We start from the raw sequence: 25,617 nt of genomic DNA, 5'->3' as shown, positions 1-25,617 counted from the left end.
CATCATGTTGCAGAACTGCATGTTTCACAAAACCTCGAAACTGAATTAAACTTTTAAATAATCGCTTTTGAGGTAAGTTGCAGTGTTACTGCTAAAAATGGTTGTAATTTCAATTCCCGTTTCTCAGTGCTTTACGGCTGGTATGTAGTCTGCATGAAATGTACAGTGCATGACTGTTTACACATTTGCATCGAAATTTCCAACAGGGAACGGCACCGAGCGAGGTGGCGCAGTGGTTAGCACACTGGACTCGCATTCGGGAGGACGACGGTTCAATCCCGTCTCCGGCCATCCTGATTTAGGTTTTCCGTGATTTTCCTAAATCGTTTCAGGCAAATGCCGGGATGGTTCCTTTGAAAGGGCACGGCCGATTTCCTTCCCAATCCTTCCCTAACCCGAGCTTGCGCTCCGGTTCTAATGACCTCGTTGTCGACAGGACGTTAAACACTAACCACCACCACCACCACCACCACCACCACCAGGAAACGGCACTGTGAACTGCTAACGCCGTCGCACCTGCACCTATGCGTAGCACTCAAGGACGAGACGTCACTAGAGGGAAGTTGTAGCCGATAGAGGTGCAGGCGGAACCAGAAACCTTTTGCGGTACATACCAAGCGATATGTTGTAGTATAGCTGCATAAGTCCGTCCCCTTTGTTGGTACGATAGGCGCCACTTATTGTTCCACAAGGTTTTGATCTGCTGCTGCAGATGTCACAGGTCTGTGTAAGGAACACGTTCGTACGTTTTTGTTCCACGGTAAATGTCAGTCTTGGCAAAAGCGTCGACAATGACATTACCCCTGATACCATGGTCCTGCTATACCCTCAGCATGGTGATTTTTCTCGTTCCAACGCTGTTGGGTTACAATACAGTCTATGATTTGGTACACCAAGTAGTAGTTATTATTGACATAATTCCTTATGAGCAAAAATGCCGAACGCAAGTCTCTCTGAATAATCTAAGCCGTCAGCATATTTATGGACCTCTAGTATTGCAGTGAGCTCCGCTGTAAGTATTCTGTATACTTCTCAGCAGCTCATTCCACTCGGTTCTCTGTTTCATACCCACAAGGCCCTCTATAAAAACAGTCTGCTATGTTTCTTTTGATACTGACCATCGCTGCCATTTTAACCGTATGATATGCTGGGATTCCTCGTGACCTGATCATATACGATTTAATGACAAGTTATGAACGCTAGTCTTACGATTTTTTGTATTAATATCTCTTGTGTCCTTAAGAGTATTTTACTATTATCAATGTTGTTGTTGTTCATTTTGTTTGTAATTCGCTTATTTATTGTACAAATAAATATAGAAATTGTGCTTGAGATACTATATTGTTACTATTTGTCGCCATTCTCCCACTGTTGCTAGTTCAATGTTGAGACGAAGTATACCAGTCTTTTTGCCACACGATTTTGTTTCTCAACAAAACAAGTTTCACCTAAATGTTGTCCTCATATCCAGTGGATTTTTATCTCTAGCTAAGTTTCTGCATTTGCTGTTCTGTTTGTTGTTTCTTACAAGTGTCCACTGCACTGCATTGGGCGGCACTATACTTCAGCTTGCTGCAAGGCTAACTCTTGGTAAGTGTAATGCAGTTCACCCTAAAAGCTTACGAGCAAAAAAAGTGTAATGATTACGACTGCAAAAAGGCAAACAGAATAGTCTCTGCACATAGTTATTTGGAAGACGGCACAGATAAAAGCGATGAACACTGTTAAAACCGTTAGGTGAGGCACGTTTGTTTCCGAAATATAATTAAATTAAGATTGAAAAGCTTCGTGATACTGGGTTGGCGCATAAGTTCGTAGCGTTTTTCCGTAAGTTTGATAAACACAACAGATACAAAAAATGGTTCAAATGGCTCTGAGCGCTGTGCGACTTACTTGTGAGGTCATCAGTCCCCTAGAACTTAGAACTATTTAAACCTAACTAACCTAGGGACATCACACACATCCATGCCTGAGGCAGGATTCGAACCTGCGACCGTAGCGGTCGCGTGGTTCCAAATTGTAGCGCCTAGAATCTCTCGACCAACCATACCGGGCAACAGATACACATAACGGAGACTTTAGTTATCGATAATTATTCTCCTTCATTGTATACAAAAGTCTGCCAACGTTGGCGTAAATTTTCGATTCCACGACTGTAGAAATCACATGGTTTTGAGGCGAAGAACTCGTCGGAGCGCGTTTTCATCCCGAAAGGAAGTTGCTTGGAGGAGGTTGTTCGATAGAGCGCGGAAAGTGCGGGAATCTGTGGGCGCAAGATAAGGTGAATAAGGTGGGTGCGGAATAACTTCCTAACCCAATTCCTGTATAATGTTTTTTGTAAGTCTAGCAGTCGTTATCGTGGAGTAGCGCCACTTCACGCAGTCTTCCTGGTCGTTGTTCTTGGACTGCGTCTGTAAGCTGCCTCAGTTGTTGATAATAAATGTCAGCAGGGATGATTAAACGTCGGGGAAGCAATTCGTAGTACTCCGCACCGTTACTGTTCCACCAAATGCATAACGTTATCTTTTGTGTGGTGAGTTGCTGCTTTGTTTGGGCTCAACCATTCCTTTATTTTCCTTATGTTAGCATAAAGACAACATTTCTCGTTACTAGTAACGATACAGTATAGGAATGGTCGGTGTTGTTCACGAGCCAGTTGATGATGAGCAAGCAGAGATGATGGCCATAAGGTCATCCACTGATTTTTGTGATTTTGGCGTAGAGCATGCGGTACCCATCCGCCCGATTTTGGAACTTTTCCCATTGCATGCAAATGTCGTACGACAGCGGAATGGTCACAGTTCATCACATTTACCATTTCTCGAGTACACTGACGTGGATCATTGAGGATTAAAGCGTTTAAACGACCTTCATCAAAGCCCAAATATCTCCCTGAACGCGGAGAATCACTAATGTCAAAACGATCCTCCTCAAAACGAGAAAGCCATTTTCGTATCGTGCTCTGTCCAATGGCGTTATCCCCACACACAGCACAAATGTGTCTGGTTTCCTCCGCTGTTGTCAACCCTCTGTTGAACTCAAAAGAATATGTCGGAAATGTTGATTTCTCCACTGGTACTCCATTTTCTAGCGTCCACTGCTCCACTCACTATCTCCAAACGACAAAATGAAAATATATAAGCTGAAGTAGCAACAGTTAACTACAAATAAGAAATGACAACCGGTAAATAAATAGTAGCAACCAGAATACCAACATGTAAAACAAAAATGCTACCAATCTAATATTTGCTCCTAACTCCCCCCACTATTCGGAGCTGCAGTTAGACTCTTTTAATTTTTTTTACCACAGTAGTTACGCGCTAATGCCAGCAGCTCCCCTGTTAGGGAGGGCTGCAAATATAATGCATTGCGGTAATTAGCGGCTGCTGTATGCGTTTTCGTGGTGTGCATTTACACACATTCCTGTATTTAGAGTAACATAATTTTAACATTTTGGGAGCGAAAGTTGCTTTTATATATTGCAATTTGATCTCTACTGTCACATAAACATCGCCGCTGTAATATGAACAGAGTGGGCAACAATTACGGGATGGGTTTTCCCGCTTAAAGATGTGTCGAGTATGACACTCTAATGTTGCGGCGCAAGGGCCTGACTGAAACACGGTATCTGAGCAGTCTTTTACAGACGGTCGTGAATTGAACATAGCAGCGCGAGCGAGGTAACCGACTAGGAACGAGGGATGATAATCGACGCAAGAAGATTGAGTCATATCATATCAGAGATTACACAAGATATGGGATTCCCGAAGTCAGCTGTGTGTGGGGTGGAACTTCAGTATCGTAGAATGTTTCTGTACGCGTTACTCACAATCACAGGACGACCACAAGTGTCTGACGAGCGGGTGTCAGTTCGCCTCCGCACAGCCGTACGAAGCGATCGACAGTCTTCCGTGAGTCAGATTGCCGCAGATTTGAATCTGGTGTCAGAAGCGATTTGTTGCAGGACTGAGGCTTCAGCAGCCGACGACCGACATCGCATCTAATGCCTTCACATGAAGCTTGGTCGCTCAGTGTCTATCGCAACTAATTTTGTAAAATGTATTTCTACGGGCATTAACGAGCGTTACATCACAATTCACCTCAAGAAGTACCGAATGCTAATGAAATAACAACTCCGATAATTAAAAAGAAATACGTGGTCCAGTCTCATTAATGAGACCACTGCCTATTTTCGACGTTAGCGTGCAATAGCTACTCACAGACGGCAGATGGCAGCCCTAGCAGTGGCAAAAATATTAAGCGTGACGGGGGGAAATGGGAAACAGAGCAGGTGTTGTCGTAATGCGGAAACCGAGCGATTTATCTAATGTCCAAGAAGTCATGATCATTGGCTTTCGGACCGAGGGTGGAAGCATTTCCGAAATGCTATGTTTGTAAACTTTTCGCGTGCCACCGTGGTTAAAGTATACCGCACATGGCAAAATGGCGCTATCCAAAATGGGCGCAGAGGCAACTGTGGCGCACCGTGGGCCATAGATGACAGTGGTGAACGACGGCTGCTGAGATGTGTACAGGCGAATAGACGTGCAGTTGTTGAGCAGCTCACCGCCCAGATGAACTAAGGGTCTACCAACACTGTCTCCTCATCGATCGTTAAACGAGCCGGCCGCGGTGGCCGTGCAGTTCTAGGCGCTCCAGTCCGGAGCCGCGCTGTTGCTACGGTCGCAGGTTCGAATCCTGCCTCGGGCATGGGTGTATGTGATGTCCTTAGGTTAGTTAGGTTTAAGTAGTTCTAAGTTCTAGGGGACTGACGACCACAGCAGTTGAGTCCCATAGTGCTCAGAGCCATTTGAACCATTTGATCGTTGAACGAATAATGAAGCGTATGGGCCTCCGCAGCAGGCGTCTGGTTCAGTGCAGACATGCTGACTGTTTTTCATCGGCAACAAAGGATGGAATTAGCACGCCAGTGCCGCAACTGGACGTCCGCTGAGTGGCGACAGGTGGCCTTTTCAGATGGATCACGTTTTATGGTCCATCCATTGGCGTGTAAGGCGTGAAACGTCTGAAAGCAAACACCCTGCAACAATCATCGGTAGTGTCCAGGCTGGAGGGCACTCCCTCGGTGATCTCGCCATTCTGTAAGGCACAGTGGATCAAGACAAGTGTGCATCTATCCTTGGGGATCATTTCCACCCCTACATGCAGCTTGTTTTTCCTCGGCACGATGGCATCTAGCAGCAGGGCAGTGCAACGCGTCACAGCTTACAGTGTATGGGCGTGGTACGGAGAGCACCAAGATGAGTTTACCGTAGTCCCCAGGCCACTACTCCCCGGGTTTAAACTTAATCGAGAATCTGTGGCAACACCTCGATCGGGACGTTTGCGCCATGTGTCCTCCACCGAGAAAGTTAGCAAACTGGAGTTGGCATGGTTCCGCGCTCCTGACGGTACCTTCCAGAACCTCACCGACTCTTTTTCTGCACATCTTGGAGCGACCCGCGTTGCAAAAGCTGGTTATTCTGGCTTTTGACGGGTGGTCGCATTAATATGACTGGACAGTGTATATTCACACCACGCAAAAGTAAAGAATGTTAAGCATGTTGAAAAGTACTCTTCCCTTTTCAGCACCATCACTCGCTGAAAATCGTGTTTGGTATCTTCAAGTCATCAAGTATTTATCAGATATGTGGGATGCTCACATTACGTGGTGCACGCTTTGTAGTCCACACATTAGAGCATCTCTCACTTGCTTTCCACACGTACTGCTGCAGGGAGAAATGTCTTGTAATTTTTAGCTCCGAAGCTGAATTTTCACTTACTTCATTAGCTCTTTCATGAAAAACACGCAACACGATACTGGAGAGTAAGGCTCTTCATTAATTTCAGCTCCATTTACTTATTGTATAATTTTCTGTGCCGCTACCATGAGTCGTCGTCAATTAATATACCTACCCATGAGGCTGAAAGCAACTGCCACAAGTTCTGTATTTGTTTCACAAGGAGACCACCCGGCAACCAGATATGCGTAATTTTTTATATTTATGGTACGTGCAATTCAGAAATATGATCAAAAGTATCCGGACAACCCCCAAAACACGCTTTTCATATTAGGTGCATTGTGCTGCCACCTACTGCCAGCTCCATATCAGCAACCTCAGTAGTCATTAGACATCGTGAGAGAGCAGAATAGGGCGCTCCGCGGAACTCACAGACTTCGAACGTGGTCAGGTGATTGGGTGTCACTTGTCATATTTTTTTCGTGAGATTTCCACATTCCTAAACATCCCTAGGTCCACTGTTTCCGATGTGATAGTGAAGTGGAAACGTGAAGGGACACGTACAGCACAAAAGCGTACAGGCCGACCTCGTCTGGTGACTGACAGAGACCACCGACTGTTGACGATGGACGTAATGTGTAATAGGCAGGCATCTATCGAGACCATCACACAGGAATTCCAAACTGCAACAGGAACCACTGCAAGTACTATGACAGTTAGGCAGGAGGTGAGAAAACTTGGATTTCATGGTCGAGCGGCTGCCCATAAGCCACACATCACGCCGGTAAATTCCAAACGACACCTGGCTTGGTGTAAGGAGCGTAAACATTGGGAACATTGAACAATGGAAAAACGTTGTGTGGAGTGACTAATCACGGCACACAATGTCGCGATCCGATGGCAGGGTGTGGGTATGGCGAGTGCTCTGTGAACGTCATCTGCCAGCGTGTGTAGTGCCAACAATAAAATTCGGACGCGGTGGTGCTATGGTAAGATCGTGTTTTTTATGGAGGGGGCTTGCACCCCTTGTTGTTTTGCGTGGCACTATCACAGCATAGGCGTACATTGATGTTTAAAGCACCTTCTTGCTTCCCATTGTTGAAGAGCAATTCAGGGATGGGGATTGCATCTTTCAACACGATCGAGCACCTATTCGTAATGCAACGCCTGTGGCGGAGTTGTTACACGACAATAACATTCCTGTAATGGACTGGCCTGAAACCTATAGAACAGCTTTGGAATGTTTGGGAACGCCTACTTCGTGCCAGGCCTCACCGACCGACATTGATACCTCTCCTCAGTGCAGCACTCCGTGAAGAATGTGCTGCCATTCCCCAAGAAACCTTTCAGCACCTGACTGAACGTATGCCTGCGAGAGTGGAAGCTGTCATCAAGGCTAAGAGTGGGCCAACACCATATCGAATTCCACCATTACAGATGGAGGGCGCCGCGAACTTATAAGTCATTTTCGGCCAGTTGTCCGGATACTTTTGATCACATAGTGTACTTTGAAGTTTTCCGAGGAGCTGTAATGCACTAAAACTAAGGCGAATTTCACAACGAACCATGTGGCTCACTCGGTAACAATCGAAAAGAGTAATTGGGTAATCAATTATCACTGATTCGAATCTGGCTATGGCCTTTTATTTCGTTTTATGTTTTCTTTCATTTCGAATACGTACACCATATAAATATAAGATTGATCAAATGTATTCAAATGAACAGGCATCTATTCGTTTTCAATGAAAAATGAATGTTTTCTCTTTTCTAATTACATATCGCACACATTACAAATATAAATTCTTAATAATCGATATTCTACAAAAATTGCTAATAAAGATTGTTTAAATTTAAAAAAAAGACTTTGCAAGTTTGTTAACAATCTTCTATAAATTATTGATAATTAAGAAGGTTATTAAAAAGGTTGTTAAAATGTTTAATAAAGAACTTTTAAATTTAAAAAATTACAAATTTTGTTTACATCTACTGTAAAATATTGATAATCAAGAATTTATATTTGCAGTGCGGGTGATATGTAATTAGAAACAGGAAGTTTTACGTTTTTCATAAGAAATGATGATTAGATATGTGTTAATTAGCATATATTTTATGAAGTTTTTATTTATATGATGCAGGTATTCGAACTGAACGAGAAAATAAAATGAAAAAAAAGGACCGTAGTTAAATTCGTACCTGCATTCCACTGATCACCAGATTACATTTACCAACGCTACCTTGTGAGACATGCGCCTCGTTGTGAAATTCGATTTAATGCTGGTAAAGTGAAGTTTTCTCGGAAATCTTCAAAGTCGTTTATCTCAAGAATTTGTGATAGTTGCATGGAGATGCTTCGGCAGATTGAAATTTGGTTCCTGAACTTCACGTACGATAAATATACGAAACTGGATTGCCGAGTAACCTCCTTTTCAGTATAATGGTACATTTTCCTTATTCGAACTCTGGTTTCCATATTTTGGCTGATCTACAAGCCGAATTTTGTGTTGGTTCTGTTTTTAACCATATTATTTACGTCTGTCGAAGTTTTTCTTTACCAATAATTCATCCTGACTAAGACGCTTCTTCCACGGTTTCTCCTACCCGTTACAATCTTGGCTAGCAACTCATCTGCACCGTTTCGTTTTCTTTGGTTGACCCAACCGCCTCCGTGTCCCAAACGTTATTATTATTGCTTCCGTCTGTGTTTTGTTAAAATCCTGTCTACCCAACTCACGTGTGTTTTGAAGACAACGTTATCGGAAATGAAGAATTCGTGAAAGGTGCTGGCCAGAGCCTCTGACAAACTTTGGAATACATGAAAATCTGAATGACTGGTCTGGAGAAACGTGACGAGGACATACGTACGTTGCGAAAACCGGAGACAAATATTAGCTGATGGACCACCTTTTACGGTCTGCAGAGTGACAGTTTGAGTTCTCTTCGTTTTATAAACTCTGTGTTGTACTGGTTTCATGTGAGTATTGTTTGCTGAGTGTTTTGTTGTGAAGAGCCCGTGCACCCCAGTGAATCACTGCAGAGTGATTGTGTCCGTTTTGTCTCCAGTTACCTTGGTCCTAGTATACATTAAAAATGCCTACACTCCAGTGCCTCCGTCACGTGTGTTGTGTTTGGAAAGAAAACGTTTCCTTTGAGTGAACGTATTCGCTGTTAACAACACAGATAAAGACCTCTCCTGTTCAGGGAACGTTCCAACACATTGCCGCTACGATACGGACAGATTGTACACAGAGTACTCAGATTATTGGGGTCATTCCGCAAAACTTTATTAGATATGAAGAGAGAATCGGTTGGCGGTTTCCATATGAGTAAGATTATGAAATGAAATGTTTGAACCTGTAGCTGTGACCTCTCGGCGCTTTGCTGTGACTCATGGGCCCTTTTATATCTTCCTATACACTTGAAATTAGATTCGTTTTTTCCACAGATGCTAAAAGCTGATTTTATCCGACGCAAACTGTTTTGCGAAGGAATACTTGCAATTCTCGATCATTAGGACGATTCGATTCGGAAAATACTATGAATAAGAGACTTTGTTTTGGTCGGCGGAAAATCTACTATAGTCACAGTAGAGGGACAAGCACAGTTTAACGTCCGGCCGAAGACACTAATACGGGGTGAGTCACCTAAATCATACACCGCAAATAGCATAGAAATGGAAAGTGCTATTGATGTGCGGTTTTCAGAGTATAGATTGATAGTCAGAGGCTCATAATATTAACCAATCAATAGATTGTAATAATACTTAGAAAGTGTACTTTTTGTGCAAACATGCACCTTTTTAAATATAACAATGCCAATTGGCATTAACAAACTAAAAGTAAGATAATTTTGAAAAGTTGCAGCACCGACACTTGTACAGTACCTCTGGTAACACACACACTAAAGAGTAACAGAAGTGCATACTCTAATTACGTGGATTCTGACCAGTAACGAGACAACTGACCATCACAGGTTTGTATTCAAAATGATCACCGGTAACGGCAATATACGGTTCCAGTCTGGTACGGAACGACTGCTGCACGCGTGCTAGCATTTCAACGGAGATGTCGGAGCAAGGTGCAGTAATAGGTGCAGTAGGTGCAGTGTAGCTCATATCTCTTTGAAGACAGCGACTTTCAGCTTTCTCTACACAAAAAAGTCTATTGGCGTCAAATACGAGGGACGGGCCGGCCAAAGTACAGGTACTCTGCGTCCAGTCCAACGTTTTGGAAATACAGAAATAGGTGAAGACATGCTGTAGTACTTCGTGCATCATGTTGGTACCACAGGTTCTTCCTAGTCTGTAGAGGAACGCCTTCTAGCATCCTAGGCTACGGCACTTATGCGCGTTCAGTGTTCCATCTATGAAAAACGTGCCTATGAGCTGATGGTTCACTATTCCACACCACACTGTTACACTCCATGGTCGCTGATGCTCCACTTGACGAAGCCAACTGGTATTGTCAACAGGCCAATAGTGCATCCTTCGGCGGTTTACCTGGCCATGATTGGTAAATGTGACTTCATCTCTAAAGACGGTACATGATACATCTGGAGTATCCCGTCTTAATGTCCATGTACTGAAGTTAACACGATCCTTATAACCGTTTCCATGCAGCTCTTGATGGAGAGAGAGATGTGATAGGGATGGAATTTATGTCGATGGAGAATGCGTAGGATACTTGCCTGATTCATGCCAGTTCCTCGTGAGATTACGCGGCAGCTAACGTGCGGATCAACTGCAACAGTATTAATTTCGCCCTCTTTTGTCATTTGTTTCCGTCTGTTACGTTGGCCAGGTGTTATACTACACTTTCACGTAACTGACTGAAGAGGTTGAGAAATAATTGCCGAGATGGTTGACGCCTATTGGGATATATTGCTCATACACCTTACAAGAATGAACTGCATTCTTCCTATACTTTCCATACACCATGAACATGCTGATTTTTTCTGCATTGATAAATCCCACCGTCCACTCACCTCCTACTGCTTGAATTTCCACACACTAGCAAGTCGCAGTGCACTCAAGGAATACGCAAGCCCTCTGTAGGCAAACACAACAACATCGTATATACTGACAATGAAGGTTGAATGGCACCAACAGGTGTCGGCGTGCAAACTTTTCAAAATACGACCTCATGTAAACGACTCGCACCAGAATCCTGCAACAAACACCACTGACATTCTAGATTACCCTACTTTTAGTTAGTTAACATCAATAGGCATTTGCACAAAATATACACTTTGTAAGTATTATTACAATATGTTCATTGGGTAACAATACGAGCCCCTGACTACCAATCCATTCTGTGAAAACCGCACATCACTAGCATTTTCCATTTCCCAATATTTTCGGTGCAAGTTTTAGGTAATTCACCCTGTGTATACCTGTATGTGTAAATTGTGAGAATGGACGTGCATGTGATTGCATAGGCCTTACTGTGTACTCAAGTATGTTTGCTTTTTGCAGACTCTGTTTGCGGGTTATATTGTTTTTGCACACCATGAATGTGAGTACACACTGTGTGTGCTAGTTAGAGTACACACTGTGTGTATTGTATATTGTGATAATTCGCCCTGTAGCGGACGGATAGTTGTGCGCAGGGCTCGTGACTGGGGTTTCCTACGCCCAACACCTTCCTTTCTGCTTGAAGTGTCATGTAAGTCTCGCACGTTGGCTGCCGACCACTCGATACTGTCGATCACATTTACTTGAAAACGCGCTGCAGTTGATTAAGCGAATATTTTTAATTTTGAATATAAATATGGGCAGTGAGTGAGATTTTAGCGTGTAAATAAAGCACGCACTGTCAATAAAAGAAAAAAAATATGTTAGGTGTCTAAGAACATTGCCTGAAGCGGAAATACTAAATTACTAACAAAAACAGTGACAGCAGTGATTTTTCTGATTCCGAAGATGGTTGTTCAAGTTTAGACTCCGAAGAAGATACGGTGGAGTGTGTTACGTGGTATATTGTGCCCCCTACACCTACATACATAAAGCACAAGTCACCATACGGTGCAGGGCAGAAGGGACCTTGTACCACTAATGGTCTTTCTCTTTCCTGTTCCATTCGCAAATGGCGCGAGGGAAAAACGACTGTCTGTATACCTTCGTAAGAGCCCTAATTTCTCTTATATTGACTTCACGGTCCAAACGTGAGATACATGCTGGTCGCAGCAGAAGCGTTCTGCCGTCAGTCGCAATTGCCGATTCTCTAAACTTTCTAAGTAATGCTTCGGGAAGAGAAAGTCGTCTTCCTGCCAGGGATTCCCATTTGACTTCACGGAGCGTTTCAGTAATATTCCCATGTCGATCAAATCTACCGCTAACAAATCAAGCTACGTGATTAAATTGCTTCGATGTCTTACTAAAATAAAACGACCAGTAGAAATCAGCCGTGCAACAGACATAATGTTTCGCTACATCAAGTGCTGCTCTGGGACGAAGAATGTAGTTTAGGATGTTCGTGGTTCAGATGAAGTACCTCTCCAGGTATGTTATATTATCCCAATGACGCCGACAAGCCAATTTAGTCATCCAGAATGAGATTTTCACTCTGCAGCGGAGTGTGCGCTGATATGAAACTTCCTGGCAGATTAAAACTGTGTGCCCGACCGAGACTCGAACTCGGGACCTCTGCCTTTCACGGGGAAGTGCTCTACCAACTGAGCTACCGAAGCACGACTCACGCCCGGTACTCACAGCTTTACTTCTGCCAGTACCTCGTCCCCTACCTTCCAAACTTTACAGAAGCTCTCCTGCGAACCTTGCAGAACTAGCACTCCTGAAAGAAAGGATATTGCGGAGACATGGCTTAGCCACAGCCTGGGGGATGTTTCCAGAATGAGATTTTCACTCTGCAGCGGAGTGAAAATCTCATTCTGGAAACATTCCCCAGGCTGTGGCTAAGCCATGTCTCCGCAATATCCTTTCTTTCAGGAGTGCTAGTTCTGCAAGGTTCGCAGGAGAGCTTCTGTAAAGTTTGGAAGGTAGGGGACGAGGTACTGGCAGAAGTAAAGCTGTGAGTACCGGGCGTGAGTCGTGCTTCGGTAGCTCAGTTGGTAGAGCACTTGCCCGTGAAAGGCAGAGGTCCCGAGTTCGAGTCTCGGTCGGGCACACAGTTTTAATCTGCCAGGAAGTTTCAATTTAGTCATATTAAAAATGGAATATACACAGTGCAAACGGGATGGAATTACAAGGAGTAACTCAGCTGAGGTCTCTATCCATAACAGGTCTCCTAATGGCTGACTATGCCAGGCTCTAGGCAGTATGGGACTTAACATCGGAGGTCATCAGTCCCCTAGACTTAGAACTACGTAAATCTGACTAACCTAAGGACATCACACACATCCATGCCCGAGGCAGGATTCGAACCTGCGACTGTAACAGCAGCGCGGTTCCGGACTGAAGCGCCCAGAACCGCTCGGCCACCGCGGCCAGACTATGCCAGGTTCATCATGTGTATTGAAGAGGTAACAAGAAAACAAAAGGACTAAAGTAACTGTTGACGTGTTCCGTACAGTAACAGGTACCGGCTAGAGTATCGACTAGGAAGCGAACATCAAAAATTTGCCAGCCGTCAGAGTTCTCATCTGTTCTGCGAGTCTACGTTTTGTGTCGGCCTCGGAAAACCTATGAGAGAAGCTCAATAAAAGTCAATTTAAAACCATGTACTGAGGCTATAATCCCGATCCTAACAAATGCCCTTTTAATCAAAATTTACGAGTTGTCACTTCATTTGAGGCCGAAATTCGAAGGCCATTGGTTCCAAATGAAACAGGCCCAATTTTTGGCTTATACCCACGTGGTTGATATCTAGAAAATTTTTAATGCGTGTGTCGTCAACCGATATTCGTTTAGCAAGAATCTACCAGGTGAAGAGGGTATTGGGACGCTGTGCATGATCCAAATTCATGCACGTGCGCCCAGTGGATGTTATTGTCTGAACAAAACTTCTGCAGCACCTTCGTTGAGCTAGACGTGAGCTGCTACTGACTCAGATAGAGCTGAGTTCATTACACTACCAACAGAACAACCGCACAACGAACTGGAGTCATATTATGGGACCCAAAGGGATGGTATGCAACCAAGTAAACATTTAATTTTGACGCCACTGTCGTGATATGGGTCAATCCATTTGAAGCGAAGTGATAAAAAAAAGGTTACAGGTACCTTACAATTTTTTATTTCTATGATTTTTTATATTTTAATGTATCGTAAATAACTAGTTCAAAACAGGTTTAAAATATTTTTTTTCTTGAGCTGTTTCAGAGAAGCGACCATTTTTGTTTAGCTGCGGGGGCATATTTGAGGCTTTGCAGACATTTGCAATAAATTAAATTTCTTCAGACTGGGTAATGCTATAGAAATGAAACATGCACCATTTTGCCCAGAACATTCTCTTCCGTAATTCAAGTCCAAAAACAATAGCCTAAAACTAAGCCTGGTAAGTGGAAATTGCTATCAAATTTTTAAATCACAACTGGACAAAATACAGTTTCCAAGGCTTAAAATTTCACTGAAGGAATAAAACACCACGGCTAATTTTCTTAACACTGTTAGATATGACACACAAAATAACACTGACAGAGTACCAAGTCCAAAATAAATCTCCTTCATTAAAAAAAATTAAATATAGATTTTTAAAAAAACTTTTGGGCTTAATATCTTTGGTGGAGCTAAGTAAAAAAAATCTGATTTTTTTCACATATCTTGCATCTACGCGTCAGTAAACTACAGTACAAAATTTCATTGAACAAAGCTACAATTTTAGAAAGTTACTTTAATAGTGGGAATTTTACCGTAAAACAACCTTCAACGCATTACATTTTGTCGCTGTAGTTAAGTTATAGCATTATAGGCATATTTTCACAAGTCTGCCTAAAGTAGGCAGATTGTGCTTTTCAATTTAAAAATGTGTGTGCTGTACACTTTTTATTGTATAAATTTAAATTGCCATTTAGGAGCACACTTATTTCTTCTGAGCTGCTGCTGCCCCTACGCGCTCGTAACTTCGTCCTGCTTGAAGCAACATTGCGATTGGGTGCTGAAAAGAAAGTAATTACGATAGCAACAACATCACAAATATATTTGGCAACACCAGTATTTTGACAAATACTGATAAGTGCAAACACTTACTGGCTGCTTGCTGCTGATGCTGGCAATGCTGGTGGGCGACCGGTGCTGGCACTGCTCGCATGGTCGATAGTATGAACAGGGGAGCCACAAGCACCCCGTCCATTGGCTGAAAAAGCTCAGTGGCCACGAAGCACCTGGCGGGAGGAGGGGGCCCAGACACACAGCGCGATTACATAAGAACCCATTTAAATGGTTCAGGGGTCGAGGGGGTCAAGATCATTACGATGACATTATTAGTGATTTACATTGCAACCGTTCAATCCGTGCATACCTACTGATAACTGGGCGAGTCTAAATTTTAAAATATTGTGAGGAAGGTGGACTTCTCCGTACGTTGTTAAGCCTGTGTGGCTGGCTCCTTCCTGTTTTTATATTAGTTGCCAGCCAGCCTCAAGTAGTTAGGCAAAAGTTTGAGTCTTTTTATCCAGTCAAACTTCATTTTACAAAACGTTATTTTATACTACCAAAATTTTCTTTTACTTTGACATCATCTGATGTAGGCGTTCATGATGACACATAGTCATGCATGTTTTTGTTTATTTTAATATACTTATTTTAAATTATAATTTTAATTATAAAAAGTAACATTTTTGTGCGTTTTAGCTACACACGTTCTATATAATTTTTATCCTTGGACAATACTGAGGAGAACATTGTTGGAATTGGTGGTGGCTATTAATGTTGGCTTTCCGCGTAGCTCAGGCATGGGGGAATGGTCCTTGGCCTCTTCTCAAGCAATGACATTGTCATACGTTTCCAACAAAGCTGGTAATGTATTTCTGTCTGACGCCACCACAGTACCATCTTTTGTCATGAAAGTAGTATTTGCTAAGTAAACAAACAGTGCAAATTCGTATCCAGCAAGGGCACGATAACCGGTTGGTTGAGCTCTACACCGTCATTGTCGTCACTAAGCAATGTACTGACTGTTCTTGAACACCAAGACTAAGTCCAAGAATGGGCGGATGCATCGCCAATATGAATCTCTGTGCTGCTGATACATCCATGCTTAAATCTTCCGAATAGCCTAAATACAGCATTTTCCCCTGCCAGGGAGAGAGCAGTACCACTCAGCAATCAGGGAGAGGCTCCAAGCTCTGTGGATGTTCAAGTGCAAACAATCTGTCGATGATCTTGTAGCCTTTCACGTTGCGAGAGTAAGATTCTGTTGTGTTATGAAGGGCGAATGAAGAGAGAAACCCTTGTATTATCACCAAATAGGTGACGTCCAACTATGTGGCAACCGACAGCCACCGGTTGGCGCAGCGACCATGAGGGTCCGAAACCTCACACCTGCGTCACTGCCATGGCTACCGGGTCGCATGGGCCAAGCCCATGTGTATGGTTATGTTCGTTACATTCTATTGACGCCGTATGATACTCGTATTGACAGACTTAGGTAATTTCTGTGGTAATGCTTGGACTGCGAAAAGATTCGACTGTTAAATTTCTACTGGTAACATAGCGTGGAGTTAAATATAGGTGCATGTCACATCGCGTCACACCCCATTGGTAGTTGTCTGTTGTGATGGATAAATACGAGGGCTATTCGGAAATTAAGGAACGATAGGTCGCGAAATGGAAATCACAGTGAAAATCAGAACTGTTTTATTTGCAACAGTTAGCTGCAACTTCCAGCTACTGATCTCCATAGCTGCCGATCCGACTTAGACGTTTGTCGTAGCGTTGTACCAACTTTCCAATACCCTCATTACAGAATGCAGCCGCCATTGCTTTCCTCCAATTCTCTACGCTGGCCTACTGCTCGTTGTCTGTGCCAATGTGTTGTCTTCATGTGAGCAGAGATGAAACTCAGAGGGAGACAATTATGGGCTGTATTGTGAGTAATCAAACATTTCCAATTGAAAACTATACAGGAGCATCTTCATTACAGAATGCGGTTGAGAATTGTCTTGAAGAAGAAAACGCAAGACAGTTATGTAATGTTGGCTGCATAGCTTCAGGCGAAGTTTATCACCAGGTCCTCGTACTTGGCGGGAGACACTATTGTTATGGGTATCTTTATGTGCTCCCTGTGTGCTCAGAACTAAAAAGAACGACGTAACGCGATTGACAGACATACTATAGACACTGCCCAACACACCTGTGCAAAACTTCAGCGGATTTTCACTGTGGTTTCCATTTCGCGACCGATCATTCCTTACTTTCCGGATAACCCTCGTATTACAACAGCATTTCCTTAACATGACGAATCGTACCACCATTAAAAAGTACATCGTATCCAGTCAGGTGGATTTCAGGCAGGAAGGTCCTTTATTATTTTTGTAATGAGCGATGGGATTATTTTCACCAACGAAGAAGTAACCTAAACAATGATTGAGCGTTTCGCTTTAATCATCATTATTTAAAACCAGGATATTTCGTTCCACACTTACTGAGGAGATGCCAAAAAAAAAAAAAAAAAAAAAAAAAACCGGATCACGACAAAAGGTATTGCAATACGTTTCAGCACCTCACTGGGAATGCTACAGTAGTGCTCCTCGACTTTCTGACTTGATAAGGAAAACAGGACAGTTTACCAAATGGTGAAAGGAAGCTGTCTTAATTTCTCTCTTTAAATCTGGAAAGGATTGCACATGGCCCAGTAGGTATTAACAGCGCTGCCCTCTAGGTGCATAGGTAGGACACAAGAGTAGATGATTTACTGATAACCTGACCCTGCTGGAACTGGCTACAAAGCAGACATTCCTGCACAGGAATAATCTAAATAGGTGTTTCCTTTAATGTACAGAAGGCCTACAATGCTACTTAGAAGTATAATAGTCTTGGATATCCGTGCGTGGAGTTTTCTAGACGTCGTCATATTATTTCTGTCTTCTTACAGTATTTTCTATCCCCATGTTCTCTTTCAGAAGTCGATCCAGTTATTTTCTTGGTGATACTTTTGAACAAGATGGCTGTGTCCACGAAGTGAGGTGGCGTAGTGGTTAAGGCACAGGTGTCGCATTTGTTGGACTAACGTCCAGCCATTCTGATTTATGTTTTCTGGTATTTGGCCTAAATATTTTGGCTTTTACATCCTTTGTAATGACCTCATTGTCTGTGCAACGTTCCTTTAAGAATGATGTCCAACAATATAGCGTTTTAAATGTAACGACTTTGATAACAATTATTATCACTGTTATGGCTATGTTAAGGGGATCCTTGAAGTGTTTTTATCTGTAGAAAAATTTTGATTTTTGAATCAACTTACAACCTTGCAGCAAACGTACACCAACTGCAGATGAATTTTAAGAGGCTGCAAAAGTAGCCTGAAAAACTTTGTTTTAAATTACCTGCTGCAAATTTGTGTTTCTTCGCCATTCATGTAATTTTAATCTTTCCCGAACTAGAATGAGGGACACATTTTAAATCAGAAGCTTACGTGCTAATGCCTCTTGTAAAGGATCTGACAACTCTCTACCTTCAGCAAGTAATGTAATTAAGATAAACTGAGAGTCTTGTTTGCTTATTTTGTAAATAAATAAACATATATTTCTGTGAAATAACTGCAATAATAAAGAAGTAATCTTCTGTTTTTGTTGCAGGTGCGACCCACCCCATGAAGAAAATGGCCTGGATGTATTTTTCAAATAGGGATTGATAATGAACATGAATAGAGAACGTAGCTAAGGGAAGCAGTCATGGAGAGCAAATCTAAGAAAGGGGAAAAGATAGAAAATAAGGACGATAAGCCGGAATTAGCATGGGTGGAAACAGTGCTTGGTGAAATGAAAAATGAATTCAATAAGCAGTTATCGTTTGCTAGCTACAAAACGGATTATGGTTCCAAGAAAAACAGTGCCAGTAGTGTGTCGACGAAGAAGCTCGATACACGGAAAGCAGAATCTGCAAAAGGTGCAAACAATGAACGTAAAAGATCTGCTCCATCTCACAAATCTGGTGGTTCGAAATCCTCAACAGGAAAGTCTGTTCACAGTAAACCTAGTACTTCAAAAACTAATAATACTAAACAGCATTCCAAACAAGTTGTAATTGTGAAGCCGCTTCCTGTGAAGCAGGCAACTACAAAATCAACAAGCAGCAGTCCTGTAGCGGAAAGAGTGAGTAAAAATGCCAGCACCAGGAAGTCTGCTGTGCTTTCAGGTACAGATACCTCTAGCAAGGGGTATACCAAGAAACAGGATAGAATCACTACTGCCCCCAGTGCTACAACAACAAAACGTGGAGCACCATCCACAGAATCAGCTGACAAGAAAAATGATAAGAAATGTGATGTAAACATGGGTGGCAATCATCTTTCTGGTATAAAACAGAATGTTTGTAAAGCAGTTAGAGACAAGCTGACTGTAGCACCTGTAGTAGCGGCTGTTTTTAATACTGGGGATAAGATGTCTGTTGAGAGCTCCACCACTGTCATTCCTGAGACCACCAGAACTAAAGCAATCACAGTTAGTGATATGATTCGTTCTAACAGCAGAACTGTTACCACTTCAATCTCTAATACAGCTGCAGCCTCCAAATCCACCTTAAGAGCAACCTCAACTACCCGCCATGCTGCTGCTGCTGCTGCTGCTGCCGCCGCCGCTGCCGCCGCCGCCGCCCCCACCACCACCACCGCCCCCACCACCACCACCACAACCACTGCTATTACAACTTCTGCCAATAAGGGTGCTGTCGCAACCAGCACTATTAATGTGCTCAACACTGGTACCTCTAGTGATGGCTGTGCCACCTTCATCAGTACAGGCATTGCCACTGCACCTTGTATACAAGCCCCTGTAGTCACCTGCACTGCTAGTCCCACAATCCCCAGTATCATCAGTGCCAATGCTCTTTGTACTTCGACTACCACTGGCCACAGGACTGGAACCACTGCCCTCTTACTGGTTGCCAGTGCGACCATCCCTACCGTTGTCTCCACTGCCACAACCACCATCACCACCACCACTCGTAATATTACGACTACTAGCAGCACTAGTACCGCAACTATCAATAGTACTTCGAACTCCACCACAAGTACTATTGTCAACAAAAGTGGTGCCTTTGTTACGTCTCCTACCACAGAAACTGCTGTCACTACCACTGCTGGTTCAGCTGCCATTACAGATACCAATCTTGCTGCTGTTAACATCGTGTTCACTGCTGTTACTGCTCTTGCCAGTAGCAGTTCCACTACTGATAAATCTGCCATGAAAGTTACCACTAACGCCCATACTGCCCCTGCTACCATCATAACTGCCATCGCCACCAGCACCAGATCCTCCACCAAACCCACAGTTAGTGCTGTGAACGTAAGAAGTACTTCTAATAGTTCTACATTTAGCACGTGCAGCAGCACCACCACCCCTTACAGAAACGGTAGCGCGTGTATTGACAGTCCTCCTCCAGCTGCTGTTAACCCTCGTGTCACCACCCTTTGTCACAATCACGTGAAAGGGGATAAAGGCAATAAATCTCTACAGTGTTCCGAAAGCACATTTGTCCCAATCATTACCGTAGCAGCAAAGCCAGCTGGTGGAATAAGGATGAAGACTGAAGATGTCACTCATAAAGATGATAGCCATGCGGGTGGAAAAAATAATCAGACAGAAAAGCTCGTCAAACGACAACAGCCAAAAACTACCAAAATATCTGATAATTCAAAGTTTGTGACTGACAAACCAATGACTTGTACATCAGTTGTAACATCGTATTCTGCAGCGAAGAGCTCTGATTCATCGTCTCCAGGAATGACATTACACAAGCATCAAGATAAAGGTGCCTCGTGTGCATCAAATTTGCCATGTGCTTCAGAAAGCCCTGCAGTGCTGACTCCTGTGTGTGCTGCGCCCTTAGATTCTAATATGGAAACCTCCAACTCTGGTCTTCCCAAACCCAAAGCGCCTGTCTTGGAAACTCCAATTAAAGAATCTGCAACTTCAGTTCAGAACCAAGGAGAATCTGTGGAACCCTCAACCGTAAATGTGTCATCTCAGGGATCTGCAGAACCTGTACTTAATGCGCAAAATGAAGAACCGTCTTTGACAATTGAGGAAGAATTGTTTGATGATTGTTCTGAGAAGAGTGAAGAAATTACACTTTTGAACAAAATTGAGAAAGTAGCTTCTGATGCAGAAGACAATGCACCCCGCCTTTTGATTACTCTGAAACCAGGAGAAGCTGGAGGTGAATCGATATTAAGTTGGAAAGGCTGTAGAGAAGTTATTGGTAATGATGGCGTATGGTCTGTAGCAAATGTTGAGACTGTAGATGATAATGTGGAAAATACTACAGTTAAGGGTAAACGGTCTTTGAGGAGTAAGGTGCCACAGAAACCTGTTCCGGAGCCGGAAGTAGTAGGTGTAAAACGTTCAGCGAGGCGTAGGTCAAGGGACTACCATTGTGAAACTGTGTTGCAGAGTGCTATTGCAAGGAAGGAGAAGTCATTTAGCAGTTTAGTTCAGTATGATGAGAGAGCTGCTGCAAACCGCATCTCTCGACAGAACATGAAATCTGCTGCTGGTAAGCGTGCTGCGGCTGAGGCCAAAAAGTTAAGAGGTAAAGGTGCCAAAGCAGCTCAGAAGAATTTGACTACCCAAGAGCAACTAAAAAATTTAATAAATCTGAACAAAGCAAGGAAGTCGGATATCCAGACTAGAACAGTTACAAGATCACAGCTGTTTTCTAGTTTCGGAATCACATCTCCCGTTTATAATGAAATCTCAATGGATATTTGTTCTCAGAGAACTTCCAATTTGTCTATGAACTCCAGTGCACAGACTTACACTAAAACTGGAAAGAGGCGGTATAAACCTTACAAGGGATTAAGATACTCTCTCAGTAGCAACAATGCGAAGAAAAATAAGCTTACACGTCATCAACGAACACTGAGTGATGCAGACGGAGCCGGTAATGAAATAGTTGGTAGACCAATGGTGGCAAGGAAATCAGACAGATCACAAACACTTAAGGGCTTTGAAACTGGTACTTACGCACTTGCAGCTGAGGACTTCTCTCTCTTCAGGAGTGGACCTCCAAATCTACCTCGCTCCATGAAGAACAGCCGCGTGGCAGATGTGTATGGTATGTAGTTTGTAACTAAGTTTATTGTAGTCTGCACTCTACAAAAGGCTAAGTATTGCTCATTCAAGCATGCATGTGCTAAGCAGATTGATTTCAATGTCAGTTATTATGAGTCTTAAACTTTGCTGTATGAAATAGATAATTTAAGGCTGCTAAAACAGTAATATTAATGGCAGACAGATGAAAATGGAACATAAACGTAGGTGTGAATGAACGGAAAAAACTGGTGCCACTACCGTCTAATAGCTATACTGAGACGAATAGTCAATGAAGGCAGCACAACCTCATTTTCATTTTCCAATGTTTTTATTTCTTTACTTCACCGGAAGTGAGGTAAACATTCTGGGAATTAAGTAATATGTGTGTAAATCAGAACGCGCGTTTCACTTTTTAGCTACCAAGAGTATTTGAGGACATGAAACATATCTTTTCCTGTCTCCCTCATATGATGAATACAGTAGTCTATTCCTGCTCATGTACGCTCGAATGCTATAAAATTTCCTAAATCGGTATTTGGCATTACTGCGACTATGTTTGGTACTGTTGTGTGGGCGGAAGGCCTTACCAGGTAAAACGAACAAGTCACTGTGTAACAACGTCCTGTTGTAATCGGCTCCATGTGCACTTGATTGTCCAAGATCACCACTGAAAATGAAAATTTTACGTGCAGAAGCATTACAGCAACTGACACAACAAAGTATGAGTAACATGGCGGTATGTATGGATCAGCCGCTAATGGTATATAGAAAGTACTGTGTTCCTCTTGTGCAATGTCGCAGGGGACAGAACTTTAGGTGAAAGAACAATTGGCAAAGTGTGTGAGATCACCCGTAACAAACACACACACACACACACACACACACACAGACAGAGAGAGAGAGAGAGAGAGAGAGAGAGAGAGAGAGAGAGAGAGAGAGAGAGTGAGAGAGAGTGTGTTCAGAAAAGTGGTTATGAAGTTTTTTCTTTCTTCAGCAAGTTGTCGATATGAATGGGCCCTGTGAGATACACTGCATGTTCTAATCGAGTTGCGTGCCTACGGAGTACGACTGGATTCGTGATTTACTGTCAGCGGCTACACTTCGTAGTGACTGATGGGAAGTCATCGAGTGAAACAGAAGTGATCTCTTGGGCTCCCTAGGAAAGTGCTTCAGGCCCTGTGCTGTTCTGAAACTAATAATCGATTTAGAAGACTATCTGAGCAGTTCTCCTTTTGTTTGCAGGCGATACTGTCGTTTACCGTGCTCTGAACTCGCCAGAAGGGCAACACTATTATAAAATTAATTACACAAGAAATCTGCATGATGCGAAAAGTGACCCTGAACTATAAAAATCTGAGAGATCTTCCACATGAGTACTAAAAAAACTCTGTTAAACTTCGGTTACACGATAAATCATACAAATTTAAAGGTTGTCAATTCAACGAAATACCTAGGGTTAACGATTAAGAACAACACACAATGGAACCATAAAGTAGAAAATGTTGGGAAGGCGTAACCAAAGACAGCGTTTTATCGACAGAAAGCTTAGAAGATACCCCAGATCCATTAAAGAAGATGCCTACACTACGGTTGTCCGTCCTCTTCTGGAGTATTGCAGCGCGGTATAGGATCCACCCCAGAAGGGATTGACGGAGGCCACTGCAAAACTTAAAGCTCGTGTCGTATTAACGCAAAATAAGGGAGAGAGAGTGTCATGGATATGATACGCAGGTAGGAGTGGCAATCACAAAAAAGACGTTTTTCGTTGCGGTTAAATCTTCCACGAAATTTCGTCACCTACTTTCTCATCTGAATGCGAAAATACGATGCCTGAGAAAAAAGCGAAGCACCCAAAAGGGGAGGAGAAAACGAAATGAGACTTAACACGTTGAGAAAATACGTGATGTTATTGCAGTGATTACGAAACTGAGTGAAATTTACAAAGAACTAGGCAGTATGCATCCACTTATCAGTGTGACGTTGCACACCCTCTTTTACCAGCATACATGCACTGTCTCGCTTGGGAAGGATGTCATAAAGTCATTGACTCTTATCTGAGGCAAAATGGTCCACAAATGTTGTAACTGGTCCTCGACATCGTGGATACTGACACTGGGATGGAATTGATGTCAGAACTGATCCCGGACATGTTTTATTGGGGACAGGTGTCGAGATCGTGCTGTCCACGGGAGTCCCTAAAAATGACGCAGGCAGTTCATAGAGACATGTGCCACGTGTGGACGAGAATTGTCCTGTTGAAAAATGGCACCACGTTGCTGTCGCTTGAGGGGTAATACATCAGGCAGCACGATGTCCGTGATGTATAGTTTGCCGCCAGAATTCCCTGTATTACTACCAGCCGTGATTTGAAGTCATACCTGATGGCTCCCCAAGCCACGACATCAGGAACGGCACCACTGTGCCCTTTCAAAAACATTAGAAGAATGGGACTTGTTCCCAAGTCGCCACTACACTCGCCGTCGATGGTAATCTGGAGTAGAACAGGACCGCGCATCATCGCTGAACATAGTGCGACGCGTTTCATCAGCAGCCCTCGAGTACCGGTCACGGCACCGCCCCAAACGCAGGTGTTTGGGTTGTGGTGTTAACGGCAGCATACGCAAGGGGATGTGATTCCATAGGCCGGCTGCTCTATGGTGCGGGATGACAGAATGTTGCACTGAGTCCGCTGCTTGTTCTGGAATGGCAGGCGCAGATTTGAACGGGTTCGATGCGTACTATGGCGATCCTCCATTGTGGTGGTCAGAAGTGGCCGACCAGAACCTTCACGATGAGTAGTATGCTTGCCCTCACTCTCTCATGGAGTCCTGTATCGGACCAATGTAACATCTGAATGCACCCCAAATCTGGATGTTGCACGATTTGACATAGTGGGCAAAAGGAAACCCACGATGAGGCCGCTTTCAGATTCTGTCAGTAACTGATGACGTTGTGTCACACGAGTAAATGGCATTCACTGTGACCACTCAACATCTGACGCCCCTTATGTACGAGGGTTATCCAGAAATTAAGTTCCGATCGGTCGCGAAATGTAAACCACAGTGAAAACCAGAAAAGTTTTATTTGCAACTGTTAGGTATACCTTCCACCTACTTCTCTACATAGTCGCCGCTCCAACTTCAAGTTTTGTCTTAGTGTTGTTTGAAGGTTCCAATATCCTCGTCATAGAAAGCAGCCGCCTGTGCTTTCGGCTAGTTATTTGCACTGGTTTGCAGCTCGTTGTCTGTGGGAAAAATTGTCTCCATAGCCAGCGGTTCTTGTGAGCAGAGATGACTCAGGGGGAGCCAATTACGGACTGTATTGTGGGTGATAAAACACTTCTGATCGGAAACGCTGCAGGAGCATCTTCATTGCCCCTGCAGTGTGCGGCCGAAAACGAGCATGAAGAAGGAACTACTCGACAGTTGTGTAATGTGGGCTGCATGACAGGCGAAATCTCTAACCAGACCCTCATACTTGCCGGCAGACGCTATTTCCTACGCATTTTTAAGTGCTCACTGTTCACTCAAAACTGAAAAGAGCGACGCGACACGATCGACGGGCATGCTAGAGACACTGCACAAAAGATCTGTGCAAAGCTTTGCCGGATTTTCCCAGTGGTTTCCATTTCGCGACCGATCGGAACTTACTTTCTGGACAACCTTCGTACCCTACCAGGTCTAGTAACAACACTAAACGTAACATTTATGCACTCTGGTGGTCGTTCTGC

General features: G+C 43.4%; 2 protein-coding genes and 1 non-coding gene across 7 annotated transcripts in view; all 3 read left to right on the top strand.

Annotated features, from left to right (window-relative positions):
- Window positions 1–19,801, top strand: part of LOC124556063 (mucin-5AC-like) — a 91,946-nt gene extending 72,145 nt beyond the window's left edge. Inside the window, exons 2-3 of the mRNA XM_047130092.1 lie at window positions 18,432–19,625; window positions 19,709–19,801. Of these exons, the coding sequence (XP_046986048.1) occupies window positions 18,528–19,625; window positions 19,709–19,801 (1,191 nt within the window). The 5' untranslated portion in view covers window positions 18,432–18,527. The remainder of the gene's footprint in view (window positions 1–18,431; window positions 19,626–19,708) is intronic.
- Window positions 12,788–12,862, top strand: Trnas-uga. Its single transcript has one exon. It is a non-coding gene; the product is annotated as a tRNA-Ser (tRNA).
- LOC124555813 (histone-lysine N-methyltransferase EHMT2) overlaps window positions 19,491–25,617 on the top strand; it is a 280,266-nt gene continuing 274,139 nt past the window's right edge. For 2 of the 5 annotated variants that reach the window (XR_006968595.1, XR_006968596.1), the window contains exon 1: window positions 19,491–21,909. Coding sequence is in view for 3 of the 5 variants with exons in the window: in XM_047129879.1 (XP_046985835.1) it covers window positions 20,037–21,909 (1,873 nt within the window). In the remaining 2 variants the exon portion in view is untranslated. The remainder of the gene's footprint in view (window positions 21,910–25,617) is intronic. The other 3 variants (XM_047129880.1, XM_047129878.1, XM_047129879.1) reach the window with 2 other exon arrangements.

The sequence above is a fragment of the Schistocerca americana genome, chromosome X (assembly GCF_021461395.2).
Source record: "Schistocerca americana isolate TAMUIC-IGC-003095 chromosome X, iqSchAmer2.1, whole genome shotgun sequence".
Classification (NCBI taxonomy): domain Eukaryota; kingdom Metazoa; phylum Arthropoda; class Insecta; order Orthoptera; family Acrididae; genus Schistocerca; species Schistocerca americana.
This window is presented reverse-complemented; position numbering and strand designations above follow the sequence as displayed.